The 18,735-nt window shown below is 43.0% G+C and overlaps 1 protein-coding gene across 1 annotated transcript; it reads right to left on the bottom strand.

The window, feature by feature from the left end:
• Nucleotides 1-329: 329 nt before the first annotated feature.
• VDAC1 (voltage dependent anion channel 1) lies at nt 330-15,794 on the bottom strand. Its single transcript, XM_054642703.2, has 9 exons — nt 15,661-15,794; nt 9,213-9,282; nt 8,605-8,654; nt 8,251-8,403; nt 8,108-8,160; nt 5,720-5,947; nt 2,622-2,772; nt 2,099-2,156; nt 330-1,269 (listed from the first exon to the last, which is right to left on the bottom strand). Exons 2-9 carry the CDS (start codon nt 9,277-9,279, stop codon nt 1,178-1,180), a joined length of 852 nt encoding a protein of 283 aa, XP_054498678.1. The 5' UTR covers nt 9,280-9,282; nt 15,661-15,794; the 3' UTR covers nt 330-1,177.
• Between the last annotated feature and the right edge of the window lie 2,941 nt (nt 15,795-18,735).

Genomic DNA, 18,735 nt, shown 5'->3' with positions numbered 1-18,735 from the left:
ATACTAATCAACAGCCACTGAAGTTGATGCAAGCTGTTCATTGCCCACATGTACTTGTTTATAGGGAGGTAATTCACTTACTGAATTCTATAATAAAGGACAAATAAGTCACGTTATCTTGTTTTACCCATGAGATAAACACATGTGTAATGTGCAGTTGTCAGAGCTTAGACAGTGCTAAGAACAGTGCCACATCTGGAATTTAATTCTACTAAATATTTTTGGTTTGTGTGATACAAAACATGCACCAAGATGTTACCAGTCTTCTGCTGGAGCCACAAATGTAGATGAAATTGTTTTCACAATTAATACAAACACAGAGTAAAAGATGACATTTCAATATTTTATTCAAGTCAGGTTTGGGTTTTTTATCCATTTTTAGTAGTGTCAAGTACAGCATTTTGGGGTCTAGTTCCACACAAAATGGAAGACTCTCTAAAAATGTACCCATTTAGTTGCTAAAAAAAAGTGGTAATAAAAGAAAATTCCGTTTTAGAATTAGTGATGCAACTATGTGATTGCAGTTGCAAAGACTCTTCCCTGATTATGTCCATTTAACAAGCTTTTTCATCAGTGCAAGGGGAAGGAACCACAACACAGGACAGGCAGTATTGGCTGAGCCACATCAAACCTCCTCCACAAGGACTTGGACAAGGTAGACAAACCTAAAGCATTCTGGAGACAGCAGTAGGTGGGGGATAACCAAGTAAGACAAACCATGGATGAAACACATATCTAAAAAAATAAATTTTAAAATCCCTTTTTCAGACAATTTTGCACATTCCCTCATTGACTGAAACCTTAGGTGTCAGAACATTTTGCTTACACAATGAACAGTACAATAGAGTGGTCTGCAATTCCCAGGTTTATAACACATTATCACATTCCTTGTGCCATCAATATATTAGTAGAGGTAATCAACACCTTCCTTCTTCTTATCACATGGCAGCTGACAGATGTGATGAGCGATTACATAAAGAAAAAAAGCTAGGATTTTTTATTCATGATTTTGTCTCCACTTCTTTAATATCATTTTTAAAGCTTAGCTGTCTTTAAACCAGGACTAGCAGGACAGATACGTAGCAACACTTGCACCCCAGACAAAACATTGAAAGGTACACTATTTTCTGAAGGTAGCTATGCTGTATTTTCAGATTAGCAATTATGAAATCACTCCTTATGCTTGAAATTCCAATCCTAGACCAAGTTTGTGACCCCCTGCATTGATATTCTTGCCATCCAACAAAGCTGACAATGTCAGTTTGATACCTGCAAAAGAGAAAAGGGAGAGAAAAGTCAACTTAAAACTTGGAATGAGCTTTATGTTCAGAAAGTGCCACGTCTGTTACTGCTTTAATTTATTGGGTAGCCAAGTTAATGGGATTTGGCAGCTGGCCTTGGAAGGACTGGGCATTTTAAAACCATTTACAGATAAGAAATCTTTCTGAATTATGAAATTTATAATAAACTATGATGATAGATTCTGCTTTTTATCACTTCGAGTAATTAAAGCTCTGAGCCAAGTCACTGCTGCTGGTCTACTGATTAATCTAATTTTAGAGTCCAGAATTACAAAAACCTGGGACCTTGATACATACTCACCTTTCTAAACCACTTTAAAATCTGGGTATGAAAAAGCCCAAGCCCCATCTGCTGTAATATCTCATGTCAATCTGCTCAGTATTCTGGCAGCAGATTTATTACACTACATTAAAACCAATTTTGCAGCAGAAAGATTGCCCTCTTCCTGGGCCAGGGGACCTTGAGAAAGTCACATTTTTAAGAAGAATAAACTCTAATAGGAAGCATCTGAAATATTAAAAATCTAGTTACTGATCTGTGACACAAAAATTATACACATATTTTATATCAACATGAAAGACTATTTGACTGGTGAGTGGACAATGGTCTCTAATAATTCTGCTTTCAATAGATATCCAAAATTAACAGAACAGTCCCTAGAAAAGTTCATCACTGGCTTGCCAAGCATGAAGAGCAATCTTATAAAACCCACCTTACTTTATCACCAAAAAACTTCTGATATTTCAAGATTAAAGTATCACTTTATTGATTCAGACTTTTTTCTGCATAGACTTACCTGGCTTTAAAGTCTGAGTGTATCCTAACCCAATCAGACTGGAGTTGTTCACTTTAGCCTTAAAGGGAAACAAAAAAGCATTATTTAGTAATAAATAGTAAATAATTTAGAATCTTTCTTCAAAGTTCTCCATACCTGAGAATTATGCATCAGCTTTTAAGCATATAGGGATTTCAAGTTTTAAATCCCAGATAAATCTAGAGTTAATTTTTCTACAACTTAAATCCCAAATCTGAAACAATCTACAGTCACTGTAGAAAAGAATGGGTTTATTAACATTATTTTTAATTTCTTCCAGACTGACACAAAACCAGCCTCAAAATAGTGCCTAGTGATACAGTAAAACATTCTGTGTCTCCTTTAAGGAAAATCCAATAGCTGTGTTCTCAGGCTGCCAAAACCAGAACAGATCCAACTACACAGCACAGAGCTGCATCAAGACTGCTGATGGAAAGGCTGCTTTCCTTTTCCATTACAAGCACTTATTTTCAAAAGCATACAAATGTACATGCACAGGACTCACAGAAAAAGAGGCATCTGGGTCAATCTGATACTTGGCTGCTATTCCAAAGCGAGTGTTGCTATTTCCAGCTGTCCAGGCCAGATTCACAGCAGTTTCCAGTTGATCATTCACCTTCTGGTAAATGGAGCCGCCAAACTCTGTTCCGTCATTCCTGGAAGGAACGCATCAGTGTCCTTTTAAACAGCACCCAAAACAATCATCTTTTATTTTTCCAGTAAGAGCTGCATTTGCACAACATCCATTTACACCTCATTAAATATCCCTATAACAACTAAGATAGAGACATTAGGCCAGATTGGTTATGCAGCTATTTTTAGACGCTTCAATTCATTGCAGATTATTATATATCCACTTCTGAAACTGAAAAAAAACCCATGACAAACTATCAAAAATTAGACCAACAATGACAGCTTCTAATTTTCCCTTTCCTGTAGATGGAAATCTTTGTAGTAGAGGATTTATTTTTCCCTGTGTGATTCTGAAATAATTATTTTTCCTGGCAAATGTTTCCTTGTGCCCTGAGAGGGCTGTACCCCAGTCACAGAGCCTGAGTCATCCCAAAACTGCCATGTCAGCATGCTTTTACCAGACACAGAGGAACTGTATCACAAGTGAAAATGCTAATTTAATGTGCAAGTCTATAGGCTTTTGCAAATGAGTTCCATTTGCAACAGTCCTTATGGTACATCTGTGCTAAAGTCTATGGACTAGAAACAGAAATGGAACTAATTTTGCTTTGCAGAGAGCACTGGTCCACAGCTGAATGGTGAGTAGCACAAATTCCAATTACTACTGCCCCATTGTCAAAGAGGAATAAAGTGTGGTAAATAAAAGGCAAAATGTTAGAGCATGCAGATCATAAAAACAAGACCAAAAGACTTCTAAAGGCTTTGCACTCCTCATAAACCAGTGAGCATCTGAATTTCCACTTTTGCTTATCTTCTTAAAGAGAAGATACAAACATATTGTAGAAAACAGGCTTTAAACCCCAGGAAGATCTGGGATTCTTCTGAACTGTGAAATAATCTGGTTCCAATTACTGGAGTACACCAGACCTTTGGTGATTACAAAGGGGGTACATTTAGGATCTTTTCCCTTTTACCCCTTTGGTCTGATATTCTTTAGTTCATAACAGTTGCACAACAGCAGTGATACGCCTATTGAGAAGTTCAAGCAATAGCAACAGCCTCTTAAATTGTTAGAGCAATTCTTCCAGAAAAACACTACAATACTTACTTCAGATAAGACTGAAGCTCACATTAACTGCATGTGCTTGGCTCTCAAGAAAAGGAGGGATTAAAAAGGACTGAGGAGAGCTGGTTATACAGGCAGATTTTCTGCAAGGTTCCCACACAGCTCTGTCTTGACCTGCAACATTAGTGGGGGGGGCGGTCTGAGCTATGCTTAAAAAATCAGGAAAGTCATACTTAAAACTAGAAATTATCCAGCCCTACCTCCCTTGTTTTTATTATTAAAGAATAATAATAATGTCAACTTCTTTTTTAACTCTAATAGTAATAATAGCACTTTTTTATGCAAATAATAGCACTTTTAATGTAGGTATAGTAAAAAAAATAACACTAGCCCCCTATGAAATTTAATATATTAAGGCAACCTGAAGGCAAGTAACTTTCTACAGTCCCCAGCTGGTTTGTGGAACAAAAAAAACATGCTTCATGCCCCACCTAGTTACATTATCTGCTCTGCCACAGCATCCCAGTGAAACACTGACCTGTGTAGATGTAAAAACCAAGCAGCCTAGTGAGGGAAGTTCCATACACAACTCTTTCTGGGATTATTCAAAAGCTCTGACACGTTTTCAAAGCTGAAATACATCAACCACCTAACTAATCTACTATTAAAAATAAATAAGATTCCGATTTGTATCATGCATCTCTAGTTTTGTACAATAACAGCAACCTGAGAAGCAGACCCTCAGGAATACAAGAAACAGATCGGAGCCCCCACTGCTGCTATGAGTTTCTGCTGTTGCTTTAATTAACAGTAATAATAACCACAGCATTTCTTAGCAAAGGCCAATAATACAATGTTTTGGACTGCTACAACACAACTAAGCTGAAAGTCATTGCACTTGAAGGAGTAACTTCTAACTCCAGAGTGGAAGGGGACCCACATATTGTTTTGATGGAAGTTTTCTGCCCACAGTTTTGTGCTTTGGCAATCCTTCAAACATACTGTTGGGGCTGTGGGGGTTCGATTGTTCTGTAAGGCAGCGGGAGCTTCCTAAGCCAGCTCGCTGCAAAGCAGCGTGAAACGGAACAGAAGGCCTTTGAAGGAGTAGCTCTAGGAAGGCAGAACAGTTGTTCAGCCCCCAGATGGAAACAGCCTGGAATAGCTCTGCTACATGCAAAATATCCAATTACCCAAGGGCACGGAAAGGGGGGGCCAGGAGAATGGATTAGGGATTGCCTCATCTTAAAAAACTGTCTCCCCAAAGCAAAGGCATAAATTGCCTTTTTAAGAGGAACAGGAGACAGAGAAATTTAAGTTTTAATGGAATTTGATCCTGGCTTCCCACTGTTGATACATTCAGAAAGGACAAATACTTGTGTAAATATATTATTAGAAGTTGCAGTACCAAATAAACTTTTACACCATATCCCTTCCAGTAATAAAAGAAATCCAGTCCCTGTCTCTTCCAGTCACTCCCTTTTGCCTGTTCTTGTTCATCCTCTGATTAACTCTTTCATCTACACATCAAACCACCATTTTGCTTGATGTTGACAGGTGTAAAAGGAAGCATTGCTTTTATTTCAGCTTTCACAAAGAGTATTTTTATAACTTATTTTTTTTATTGTATCACTAATGGATTCTAACAGTCCTTATCTGTTAGACAGACACTGGACCCTTGGGTGCTCAGTGAGTTTCAGTTCTTTCCATCATGCACTCCCTCACCCACACAACTCAAAGAAAAGGTAATGCAGCTGAAAAAATACAGCTTGACATCTTTAATGAAGAATTAATTTCCAATTCACCATTCCCTTGTTCACCATTGCTGAACCTCTGACCCTTTCATTGTTTAGTAAGCAGCAAAATCCTTCCAAATTCCTTTTTAGTGCCTGTCTGCCAATACTTACACATTAGTATGAAGCTGGAATTCATCAGTCTTATAGCCAACAGCGAAGTTGCTCTGGGTTACTCTAGACTTTGCTGTCTCAAAAGTCATTTGGTAGCCTGCCAGCCACCCCTCATAGCCAAGCACGAGAGCTCCACGTATTGAAGGACCCGCAATATCAAAATCCATGTCACAGCCAATGTTGATGTGCTCCCTTTTGTACCCCGACTTAATTTTAGCACTCTTTTTCCTAAAGAGAAAAGACAGATATCATATCTTTGCAAAGGTACACCTGTAGGTAGCAATTCCATCATATCATCACTTAGTTTAACTCAGTGTAATAGTTCCTGAAGACAACATGTACATCCCTAGAGAGCCACATGATATGTCACCTTCTCAGTGTTCACCTTTACAAAACCCTAAGTCAGCTACAGTGAATTCTTTGCAAATGAGCTATAAAATGTGGTGTGGTGCCCCACAAAGCACTTCTGGACTGTCTTCTGAAAAGCAGCCACACACAGATGGGAATTAACAAAACCATATCCTCATCTCCAACTGATACAATGGTTTTGGAGGTTTGGTACATACAGGGAAGGAATGGAAACTGTCGAAGTTTACAGATTTGCCACTAGAAGTCCACAGTGGTGGATTTGCTTGGCTGTCCTAAGCAAAAATCTTTTGCCTGTCCCAGGCAAACAATTTTTAGACAATCCTAGTGAATTGGGTAATTTTATTCACTGTGACAGACATTAGGAAATCACTACTTTGTGAAAATCTCTGCTGTAAAGCAAGCAGGCTGCTTCAGTGGCTCTGACATCCCCATTTCTCCTTATGGTACTTCATGGACTTTAATAGTTACAGCCATATACAGCCACCAGAAAGCTGCCAGGTTGAGGCAGAAATAAACTTCCCCGAGTCATTTGTTTATTTTTATACTATTGGCCAGAACAGTATTTTCTCATGTGTTCTTAGGTTGATTTACATCAAGGGTGCAGACTTTCACAAGGCAAGAGAGTTATGTCTAATATATTCAGCTACTCTTAATTTAAGATGTTTTTTTCTCTTTTTACAAGTGTCTTTTGTCTTTGACCAAATCTTTATTGAAATCTTTCTGGAAAAGTCAGACTAATTTGAAATTTCAAATCAACCTTTCACGTCAGCTAACAAAAACAACCTCCAAGAACAGTATCAGTGCTGTATCAGAGCTGAGACCGATCTCACACAGAGACTGATCTCTTTTTATTATTATTATTAGCTCAGAAATTTCACAGAAATTTCTTGTGTTTTGCAGAATCAGAAATAAAGTACAGGAGTGCCAAAAGCACTCATCTGCAACTTCTGTAAAAGCCAGCAGTACCTCTTCCACCAATGTCATAGGGACAGAGGTAAGAACACAGAGTGCTCCAAAAAATGACTTTACCTGCTGAAAGATTTGTCATAGTCAGTAAGTAATAAGGAGAGGAGAAGAAGTCTCATATTCAGACATGGTGCATCACTGTCAAACTAAGCCAGGTCACACCAGGATTGAATTTCACTCCAATCGTAACTACAGTCTCTGTGAGGTGCCCAAGAAATAGTTCTAGACCTGTAACATCATCCTTGAACAAGGTTTTTCCTTTTAATTTCTCTAAGAATCCTACTAGTTAAGAAATAATTATAAAAATCTACTTGATATTTTTCTGATTAACAAAAATATCTTGTTAATCTAGAATTAGGAGTGGACTGAAAGCAGCTGACAATGCAGAACACTAAATCTAAAAGACAGGGTGAAAGCTCCCCTGGGACTATTACCCTGAGAGCCTGCAGTGCAGTCTGCTGCTCTGGGAAGCTGATGTGCAGAGTATTTTGACTCACTGGCAGCACTGCTTGCACAGATAATCAGGGGAAAAAAATAAACTAACATCTAGAACTACAGCTGCTGCTTAATCCCTCTGGCCCACATAAAACAAGGCATCCAATCACCATGTCAGGAATACCCATCCACCACCCAGGCACACTGTGGCCTGCAAGAATTCAGATGATAAATTCAGCTCGGGACAAGAGCCCAGTTCTGTGTCAACCTATCAGAGCTGTGGCCAACTGGCCCCTGGAGCTCGTTAAGCTTTGCATTACAGCTGACTTGTTTGGTGCTTTTATTAAGGCAGCAGCTCATCCTCTGACATGGCCAAAAATACACAATGGAGCAAAACCACCACTTTTTCTTCACTCTCTAATTCTAACTATAATTTTCAAGTTATTGTGTTTAAGTTTGCTTGCTATAGTTAAGGATTATAAAGGGATTATTAACACTAAGGTGTAAATGACGTGGACATGATTTCATCATACACTGGCTGATTATTACCTCTCTTGATATCTCAGGAAAAAAAGTTAAAAATGCCTTTTTTGTCACTTTAGCTTACTCATTTCTTACCCAGTGTTAGGAGAGAAGGTGGAGTCAAAGGTCAGCTTCAGGCCCCGTGCAAGCTGAACAGATAAGAAATTCAGTGATTGGATTTCTAATTAGACATTGGCGTATGTGAATTTGTAAATTGCTTTACTGGAGCCAAAAATTACCTGATCTTCAAGAGTAATCTCAGTGCCTAGTGTGTTGTCAGTGTTCCACTTTTCTGTGAACATCAATCCATATTCCACCCATCTATATTTTGTTTCCAAACTACCACTGACTTTGTTTGTTTCTGAGTTTGCTGAACCTGAGCTTGTAAATTCCTAAAAGAAAAAAATAATTTATACATATATGTATTTGTCAATATATACATATATACAATCAAGCAAATGCTAATACTTGTAGAACATATCAGCCATTATAATTTGTTAAATATTAGTTCATATAAATACGAATATATTTATTTTTAAAAGAAATATACAGTAATCACAAAACCACTGCAATGTTTTGCATTTCAAACTCACCAGTCCATTTTCAGATCTTGTTTTCAAATCAAGCTTTATTAACCCAAAACCTAGAGAGTGAGTAAAAAATATGAATCATATATATGTTGATTTGAAAAGCATTTTTGATTTATTTCTTAAAACTCTCTTCTAAATCACCTGTGAACTATTAAATAGTTAAACCAAGGGCACAGTTATCAACCCATGTGTTTCTAAGAAGCAGCTTGTACCCACTTCAGATGGCACCTGACTGATGAATCCTATTGACCTCAGCAATATAATTGGGACCAAATTAGGTAATAATACTTTTATTCCCAGTGAGCAGCATTCTGTTCATAAGCAAACTATTGCCATCAGTGATCCTGTTCATCAATACAAGGGCACAGCCAAAATACAGCACACAATTTTCTCACAAAACCAACAACAGTTCTATGGGGAACAGGAAGAATTTTATCAAAAGAGAATTAAGTTACCCTCCCTTTCCAAACAGCAAGGGCAATGTGAAGCTGTGATTCTGTGGATTCTAATGCAAATAATTGGAGTATTTCTCAGGGGAAAGTAATAAAATCCTAACAGTTTCAGGAGTCAGGTAGACAGCAAATGCCCAAACTTATTTTGGCTTTATTTACCATATCCCTTGGTGAAAATATCTCTGGCAGATTTGCCCAGGTCAGCATATGCAGGTGGAACAGCCATTTTCTGGAAAGGAAAATTTAAGAAATAAAAAAAAGGAAACTACAGTGTTCATAAATTTACTTAATTCATTTAAGCAACAAGAAACTTAAGCTCATTTCAGCCTCTTTTATTTTGTATCCCACACCCACCACTTAAATACAGCCTGAAGAAAGCAGCTATTGCAAACAGTGGGATTTCATTTTGCTCGGGAGCCAGCAGCAGCAATAACCATGTACTTGCCACAAAGGATGTGAAACAGGCTGCAGAGCTAATGAAAAGGAACTGTCTATGCCTTTCCAAAGAGTTAACTGTTGTCTTCTTATCAGAGTAACTCATGAATGAACTTCTGTTTTTTTCAACCTATTTCTCGGAAATGTTTCTCCTGTTTCTTGCAATGGATCTCTGCATTCTGATGTAAATCATTTGGATCCCAACTCATTCACTAAGGAAATGTAACCAGAACAAGCATCCACCATCAGAACATTTCTCTTCCCCTAATTCGGAACAGCAAATGGATAACATTTATGTCAGCAAAATCAATAAATAGACATTCTTATGCTTCAGTTTTCTTTGACTTTACTATCACTATTAATGGGTTAATGTCTCTCCCTAGACTTTGACCTTTCGGTGTTTTTCTGTGCACCTGAGAAAAAATGACCTTGCTGAGAAAAATTCAGCCTGCAGGGAGGCTACCCTGTGAGGCCAGGCCATCGGGAGGGCAGCCACAACCCTGCTTCAGCAGCAAAATGCAGACTGGAGCTCCCTGCAAAGGCACAGCCCAGGGCTGGGGACACTGCAGGGGGAGCTTCCTCCACCGTGTTTTGTTTCTTAGGGATGCCCACACTGCCATGGAGGTCCTCACCTTCCCATCTTCAGCAGGCCCTGACATTCTTAGTTCAGGGGCCTCCTGCAAAAGACATAAATGCATCCCATTTTCTCTGCCACTGGGAAAATTGTCTCACCATATACAGAGGAGAAAATAGGATTCTGAGAGGAACAAACCAAGCAAATCTCCTTTTTTATCCATGTACAATAATTTCTACTCCCTTATTCAAATAGAGTAATTTCTTTAGGAGAGACAAAGTCAAGCTATCTGAAATGGTGCACATCTTCTGTCTTTGTAGACAAGATTTCCAAATTCTACACAGCAAAGGAGATAAATCGTACTTATAAAGCTAATCCTCTTGATACCAGATGTTGCACTAAAATTCCATATTCACTAACTTTTTGGCTATTCAAAAGTAATAAGCAGTTTCCTACATATGCATGCAAATGCTTAAAAAACTGCCTCACATTGTTACTCCAGAGCATTCAATGTTAGGAGAAAACAAAAACAACTCCTTTAAATCCCACACAAACCCACTAGGTCCAAACACGAGGGTGCCTTAATATCTCTCTGGCTGCAGCCTGGGATGCAGCTCTCAGGCAAGCTCACCACCCCATGGAGATCAGATAGGGACTTTCTGCAGTCACTCAGCGCCTCAAGCACTCCAGACAACAAGCTGGTGCCTGTTAAAGCAGGATATTGCTATTGCATAAAGGAAGAATCCCTATCCTAGAGGGAACAAAACAGATCTGGTGGCTGAATAAAAGCAAACAGTCTTTTCAGAACATAAAGTAGGATACAAGGGCACATACTATGATGTAGCTTCAGTTGCAGACTACTTGGGTGCATGTCATTTCTTCCCAGCTATATCCAGTATTAAAATGCATCCTCAAATACACAACCAGCTAAAGAGTTTTTGGGGTTTTTTTTAAATTCATATTCCAAAGTACTTTTAGCTGTTTATAATCCACCTAAATTTCTCTGCTTGGGTTTGTTTTGTGAAAACATAAAAGCAGGAATTTAATTTTTCTACACAAAATTAGCCTTAAAAAGGGGGAAGAAAAAGGAAAAAAAAAAACCAAAAACATAAGCAGAACAACCCCTTAAGAAAGTATTACTATATTTGTGTAAGTAATTCCTCTGCTCCTCATTGAAGTCACTAGAAGCAGATACAATCCCCTGCTTGGAAATCAGCCCCCAAAGTCAGGCAGCACTCAGGGGAGGTTTGGCAGGAGTCACTAAGAGCTGTCTATGTACAGCAAATGCTTCTGCCTTGCCAGAGCAGCCCAGCCCCATGAGAACCCTCTGATGGATATTGCCATTTAGCATCATCAAAAATTAAAAATATTACAAATCTCTACACTTCAAAAATCAAATAAGCATTGCTTTGAAAGATAATGCACTGCTCTGCCAGCTGCATCTCGGAATCTATCAGACCTATTTTATCAACAGTCCCTTTGAGTCACTTCAGAGAATCAAAATATTTTTTTCATAAATGAATGCTGTATGCTTTTGGGCTGGATTTTCTCAGTCATAACCATTTTTTTTCCCTTCTCCACACCCATGGAGCCAAGTTTTGTTCCCTGATGCCTGTGCATCCCTCTGGCTGTGGCCAGGCTCATCAGGTGCATGAGCTGTGCCAGGCTGCTCCACTGCTGCAGTCTGGGCCCAGAACAGTGGGAGACATGAGAGCTCCACTTAGACAATTACTATAATTAGGGGACAATACTGAAAGCCAAATCCCTGCTGGTTGTAAGGTAAATCATATAACACACACAGAGCAAGGTGTTTAAAATTGCTGAGTGTGGAAAACGCTAGGAGCCGTGTACTTGGTGGCTAACCTTGCCATTGTCAGCAAGAGCAAAACAAAAATTTCTGTTTGCACTGGCTAATAAGAAGGCTCTTGTTTAACAGATGGAAAACAAACCTGATTACATCCTGTGCGAGTACAGGTTGTAAGACAAGCGTGCTTAGCAGGGATTCAAACTCTTAAAGGATCAAGGAATGGCCGTGGCCAAGTGCCCTTGCTTTTCACCAGTGGGATCCCTGCACATTAACTCAGATTAGGTCTGGACTGAAATGAATTCACTGCTTTTATCCTCGTCCAACTGTGCAAATAGCTCAGCGTGACTGCGGACCTCAACAGAGCGGGCCAAGCAGAATATCTGTAACGTGTTCTGAGGGGAAAAATATTTTGGTTTTCTTGAGGAAGAAACACCATAGCACATGTGATGACTGAAGAAAACCTGAACTGAGGAGTAAGCTCCAAGTGCTGCTGTGAGCATACCTCCAGGAGTGCCTGATTTAGAACTGCCAGAGGGAGAAAACAGGAGCTCCCTTTGGAGCTGCAGGACCCAAGAGGCAGCCCCAGTAAAGATTTCATTACAGCAGGCCAAATTTGAGTATCTTCCAGTGTCACAGATGGCAAAGTTTTTACTCTATGATACAGTTCTGAGCAATTAAATCAAATTCAGTCCAAAAAGTAACAAACCCACAGGGTGCCCTGGCAAATACAAGGATTGGCTGCAACCAAAGAAAAACTCATCTCTGCTTGATAACTGTCATATATGCCTAGGTTAAAGTTTCCCTGCACATATTTATCAGGTTTATGATATTTACATGGGGAAAGGAATGATCTAAAAATTTAAGATAAGAATCAAGTCCATTCCCATTAAGACAATGGAAGTCTACCAGATTGAAGGCTAAGAAAGTAAAAAGGTTGGATTTATCCTTATGTAGCCACATTTTATTCCAAATAAATCTGAACTCATGTACCATTTCTTGATGGTACCCATAGTTCTGAACATTGCAGCTCCCTGTCTCCAAAAGCATGAAAGTAGCACAGTACTTGCTACTTTTGCAAGTAACAAAAGGTGCTACTTTGCTGGTTGGACATATTATAGCTGCTAGGAGCAGCTGGGAGGGACAGACAGCATTTGGGTTATGTGACCAGGTACAGTCTGTCTGCATGGGGAAAAACCCACAGGAGGCTCTTTTGCCGCAAGGTTAAAAAGAATACTGATTTATTTTTCATTTATCTCCTTCATTAAAGGAAAAAGTATTCCTTGGAATGAAGCAGCTTTTAGGTGCCTTTCTGGACCCCCAGCCTGGGCAGTGTCATTTCCCAGCCAATGTCTGTTGTGTCAATACACCACAGAGGATGGGGCTTTGCTCTCAGACAGAGCAGGGCCAGCTCCCTCCACATCCCATGGCTGCCTGGAGGCACCAGCTCCACTTGGCACCAGCGTCCCTCTACAACATCCCAGGGGAGCTCAGTGCTGGCTCCACACGTTGGGTTTTATGGTCCAGATCCCAAATTCCTTCAAGCCATGCCCACAGTCTGCTTCAGATCAGGTTCAGCAGCCTCATTGTGCAGAGATTTAAGAGCACACTTACCCCTAAATACATGCACAGTCACACAGAGGTCAAACATCAAGTTAGGCACATTCACGAGGCTTTTGAGAAGCCAGTAAAAGCACGTGGTTTGCAAATACTCGGCATTATTAGACACAATACTTAACAACACTTTTTGTCCCAACTTGCTACTGTGCCAACATCATATAATCCATGCACCATTATGACTCAAAATTTAAGATGGGGAGTCCACAATTTCTTTTGTTGCAGACATTATAAAGCCATGCAGCGTCCCTGTGTCACTCGCAGGATCCCAGCCCTCCTGCTGGAGCTTTGCTCTGGAACTGCACGCATGATGGAGCAGAAGTGTTTATGCAGTAACTCTGTAGCCCAATAAACAGAGGAGCATAAAGGAAATAAACCCCTTAAAAGCAAATGTAAATATCATTATTTAGGCTATACTAATTATGGAATTAAAGAAAGAGACAGCCTGCTCTTAATTGTATAGGTACACATTAGGAACTGCAGTGTTGTATGGCAGCCCCTTATTAAACTATCACATATAAGAATCGATTAAATTAACTTGGGGGGAAGTCGCAGCTTGCTGTAGCTACTGTAGTTACTAAACTGCAAGGGAAGAACACGGAACCGCATCCCCACATGGTAAATTAACCTGTTTCTGCTAAGTACCTGCAGAGGAGGAAAGAGCAGTGCTGCTGTCCCACCCCGTGCCACCAGCATGGCAGGGCCCAGGCCAGCGCACGCCCGGCAGCGCGCTCAGGAAGGGACATGTCCCTCGCTGCCAGCCCCACTCAGGAACACCCAGCACCACATCAACGGGGATGAGTAATTAAAATGGAATTTTGTCCTCCAGCACCATGTGACAGCTCACGCAGGAAAGGAGCATCTGCTGCACCGGTGGATGTGTTTTTCCCTACCTGCAGCAGATGCCAAGCCCAGGAAGGCCTGAGCTGTGCATTCTGCCTCCAGCCTAACAGTGCCAGGGCTGGGGACATCCTCCTGCTGCTGCAGCAGCCAACAGTGATGTCCCCCACACCTTCACACCCCCATACACACACCCCAAAATGTGGGCAGGAACAAAAGGTGGATCAGTGCAAATCTTTGATGGAGAGTACCAGGGGGAGGTATTATTCTGGAATGTCATTACAATAGTGCAAAAGCCAATTTCTTACAAAAATTCATAAGTGAAATGCCATGAGAAAGGTGATTATTCAACCATCCACTGTACCCAACAAAACAATCTGCAACACACCTCTATTCTCACTAAGTCATCTGAGAAACAAGCTGGGATCTGTTTCTGCTGGAATCACTATAAATATTCCCCAGAGACACAACCCTGCATTGGTCACTGATGATGAGTCAGCTCCACTCCATTTTCTGAAAAATCTGTTACCTTTTTTTTTTTTTTTATTTTGCAAATACCTAAAGACTGAATGAGTCAAAGACTTTTCCTCCCTCCAGCAAGAGTTGTTCCCAGCAAGGGCTGTGACAAGGCAGAATCGAGGCAGCTGCTGCTGTGGCCCTACAGTGCTTGGTACAGGAGCAGAAAGCAGAGACATGGGGATTTTTAAACTGACATTATTCCCCACAAGTACAAACCTATATTCTCAGAATAAGCAAAATGACATGGAAGAAGAAATCAGTTTGCCTGCTTGGCTTGAGGCTTGGGGCTTTGGTACATATCAGAATGAATTTGCCAACCCGCAAGAAGGATGCCGGGGGCGCAGAGGAGCGAGGTGAAAGGGATGTCAGAGCCAAGACGGTGCTAAACGCGGGCAGGTAGGGCCACCTTCGACCTTTGCTTCCCGGGAAGGAGCAGAACGATCCCGCATGCTGAAGCGCTCGGCAGGAGCCGCCGTGGCCCAGTGACCTTTCTCCTCCCGTCACGGGGCCAGCGCCAGCTTCGGCCTCCGCTGCGGCCGGCGGCATCCCGGGATGCGGCGCCGGGACCCCGCCGCGCCCGCTGTCCCGCCGGCCGCGATGCCCCGGCCGCCCGCGCCTCCCCAGCGGGCCCCCGTGTCGCAATGCCCGGCATTACGTAAGGACACGGTTTTATCCCCGTTCCGCCGGGCCGCGGGTGGGCAAACCCGCCCGGGGCGCTGCGGGCTGCCCCCGCTCCCACGCATGCCCCGCGCCCGCTCCCGCCGCCCGCCTCGCATCGCCCCGCGGCGCGGCCCGGCACCCGCCCGGGACGGCCCTACCTGCCCCCGCCGCGGCGGCAGCTGCGCTCCGCTCCGCCTCGGCCTCCTCCGGCGGCGGCTGCCCCTGCCCGGTGCCTCCCCGGGCTCTGCGACGGCGGCGGTGCGTGACGGCGGGCGGGACCGGCGGGGCGGGGCGGCCGCGGCGGGCGGGGCGGCCCGGGCGGCGCTGCGGAGCCGCTCCCCGGGCACGGCGGGGCTGAGCCGGGCGCCCCCCGCGCCCCGGCCACGCCCGCTCGAGGCACCGCAGCGGGCCCCGGCTGCGGCATCCGCGGGATGCACCGGTGCCGGCCCCGGTACGAGCCGGGGCACCTGCAGCCGCCTGGGTACCAGAATGCCAGGCTCTGCGGGAAACGAGACGAGGTGACTTTTAAAGGGCCCTTCCAAGCCAAACTGTACTGATTCGATCAAAGTCCCCATTTAGTCTGAATTAGCTAAATTAGAATTGCCTAGAATTCAATTTAGAGTTTAATTCTAACCCCCCGTCTTTTTAAAATTTCAATTCCCCACATCCCGGTTGAGGCAAGACTGATGGGAAAGGAGGAAGGGAGGATTTGAAAGAGGATCTGTGAGCAGGTGAGGCTGTGTGTGATATCTGTGAGTGTCCAAAGAGCTGTCAGGAGCCAGGGGTCAGCGAGGCAGCAATACTCCCCCCGTGGGGACTGGCTGCAGGCGGGGAGAGGCTCTCACGAATTAGGGAGCTGAGTTAGGCTTTCCCAACTCCCCCTCAGACACACGAATCAGCCCTCACAGCTTACAGGGAAGCTGGACTGGATCCAGAGCAACACTCGCCTGGTGACAAAACACTCAGGCAGGGAGTGCTCTGCTATCAGAGGGGAACAGAGGTGGAGCTGGGCCACTTTCAGGATGAGATATCAACGCAGTCCTGCACTGTTGGAGGTCTTTGGGACGCTCAGAGCATCAGCCACAAGATAAACAGGGGAATCATCCCAGCCAGGAAACTGCTGGTGGTCTGGCTGGTCACCCTTCTGCTTCCACCACACAGGGGACGTCTGTGTCAAAAAAAAAAATCATTGCTGAGAGTTTACATCCCACTCACAGGAACATTGGTTTATTTTGGTTTGGTTTTTTAATTATTTCTTTCCTGCTCTTCCTCCCTTGCACAGTGGCAACAGATGGTGAGAGGAGGCAGTTTCCCTGCTTGTGCTCTTACCTGGCTCATACCTTTGTTTTCCCAACAGCATTTCTCTGAAGGGCACTGCTCCCACAGCCGTGGCAGGGCTGTACCCCATCATGTGAGTGGTGCCTGCCCTGGCACAGCCCAGGAGCAAGGCTGGAGTCATGCAGCTGAGCACACACACAGCACTAGGGAACTTTGGTCAGGGTTCAAACTAAATAAACCCTGCAAGGAACTTAATGTTGAATTGAAGTGTATAAATGAAGTGGCTTGTGGAATTCAGTGGGATCTGAGGAATTTCTTGTCGTGGCAGGGTGGTAGAGGGGAAAGGATTGTGTGTAGCCACATAGTGACCTTAGAAAGGCAGCTGAGGCAGCAACAGCTGAAGGAACTGTGCTGGATATCAAATCCACATTAAAATAAAGTGTGCAGCCTGCCACCAGGGTAGGAACCCACAGAAACAAGAGGTCTCTTTCAAATTTGGAAAGTTCTTCTGACCACAGTAATTTTGTTGATCCAGGCACCACTACAAGTGTGGGTGTTGTAACCAGAGTGCAGAGCTGCAGTCAGGGTGAAGTGTCAGCTCTCAACACCCTCTGTGTTCTCCCTCTGGCAGCAGCTGGTACCTTCCCTCTTTTCCTGCATCCTGGGGCCTGTCAAAGCCTGCCCTGGTTTTCACTCACTGTCCCATGAAAAAGCATAGCCCAGCAAAAACCAGTGGGCAGCTTTCTGCTGGGGTGCATAACCCTCCTCCTTCAGCAGTCAGAGGAGCAAGGGAAGCGAGGAGGCTGCTGTGGCAGAGGCAGGACCCCAGAGGGGAGCAGGGGCCCAGGATATTCCCCAACACCCCTTTGGCCCAGTCACAAGGGTGCACTTTCACCCTGTGCAGCAGCTCCTCGACCTGCCCCTGCCAAAGTGCAGCCTCAGCTCTTTGCCCTCTGCAAAGGTAAATCTGATATCATGAGTGTGATTTGTGGAGCACTCACTCCCAGCCCTGCTCCCTCCCCCCATGCACCATCCTACTGCTGCCCCAGACTATCAAATATATTCTTTTATTACCTCTGGGCATAAAGAAGTATTTATTACTCGCAGAGAGATTGCAGCCTGTTCCCTACAGCTTTTCTGAGCAGCCAGACCATGAAGAAACCAGCCCAGCCCGTGCCTCATATTGAGCCCTTCCAGCCCCACAGGCACCCACAGGGGTTTTGGGAGCTGAGATTAATTTTCACAGGCTGCCCCTACAGGAGAGGCTGAGTGCCCAGAATCACAGAATCCTGGAATTGTTTAGATTGGAAAACACCTTGAAGATCATCAAGTCCAACTGTTAACCCAGCACTGCCAAGTCCACCACTAAACTATGTCCCCAGATGCCACATTTACACAGTTCCAGGGGCTGATGCTGCAGGTGGGCTAAGAATGAGCAGAGGAACAAAATGTTTAGTATCTGTGAGAGAGAATTTTTCATTAATTTCTGGAACACACATCTACCAAAAGATGGCAGCAAATCTCCTCATATGGAGTTCAGCATCAGTGTCATCTGCTCGCTTGGGCTCTATTTTTCCTACAGGTTATGAACTGTAGATTATCCTGGGGGGTGCCAGAAGAACAGGAGGATTACACTAGATGTTCTCAGTGAAGAAAATATGTGCTTGTGGCTTCAGTTTAAATTTTACAAATTCCTTCTACAGTATAAGAAATCTCCAAAATTCTCTAAATGTCAGTTTCCTCTTTTATTTTCACAGTTCTTAGTTTTTAGTAATGCTACAGCTCAATTTATTTTAACAGGTGAAAACAGAACATAAGGGAATGCATCATAATAGATTTGACTAACAATAATTCTACAAATAGCTCACATACAGGCTCTGTCTAAATGTTCCTTTTCCATCACAGGCTTTAGGTCTTCAGAGCAGTTTGTTTAACACCAGTTTGCTGGGGAAATC

Source organism: Agelaius phoeniceus, chromosome 15 (genome assembly GCF_051311805.1).
Source record: "Agelaius phoeniceus isolate bAgePho1 chromosome 15, bAgePho1.hap1, whole genome shotgun sequence".
NCBI classification, from domain to species: domain Eukaryota; kingdom Metazoa; phylum Chordata; class Aves; order Passeriformes; family Icteridae; genus Agelaius; species Agelaius phoeniceus.
This window is presented reverse-complemented; position numbering and strand designations above follow the sequence as displayed.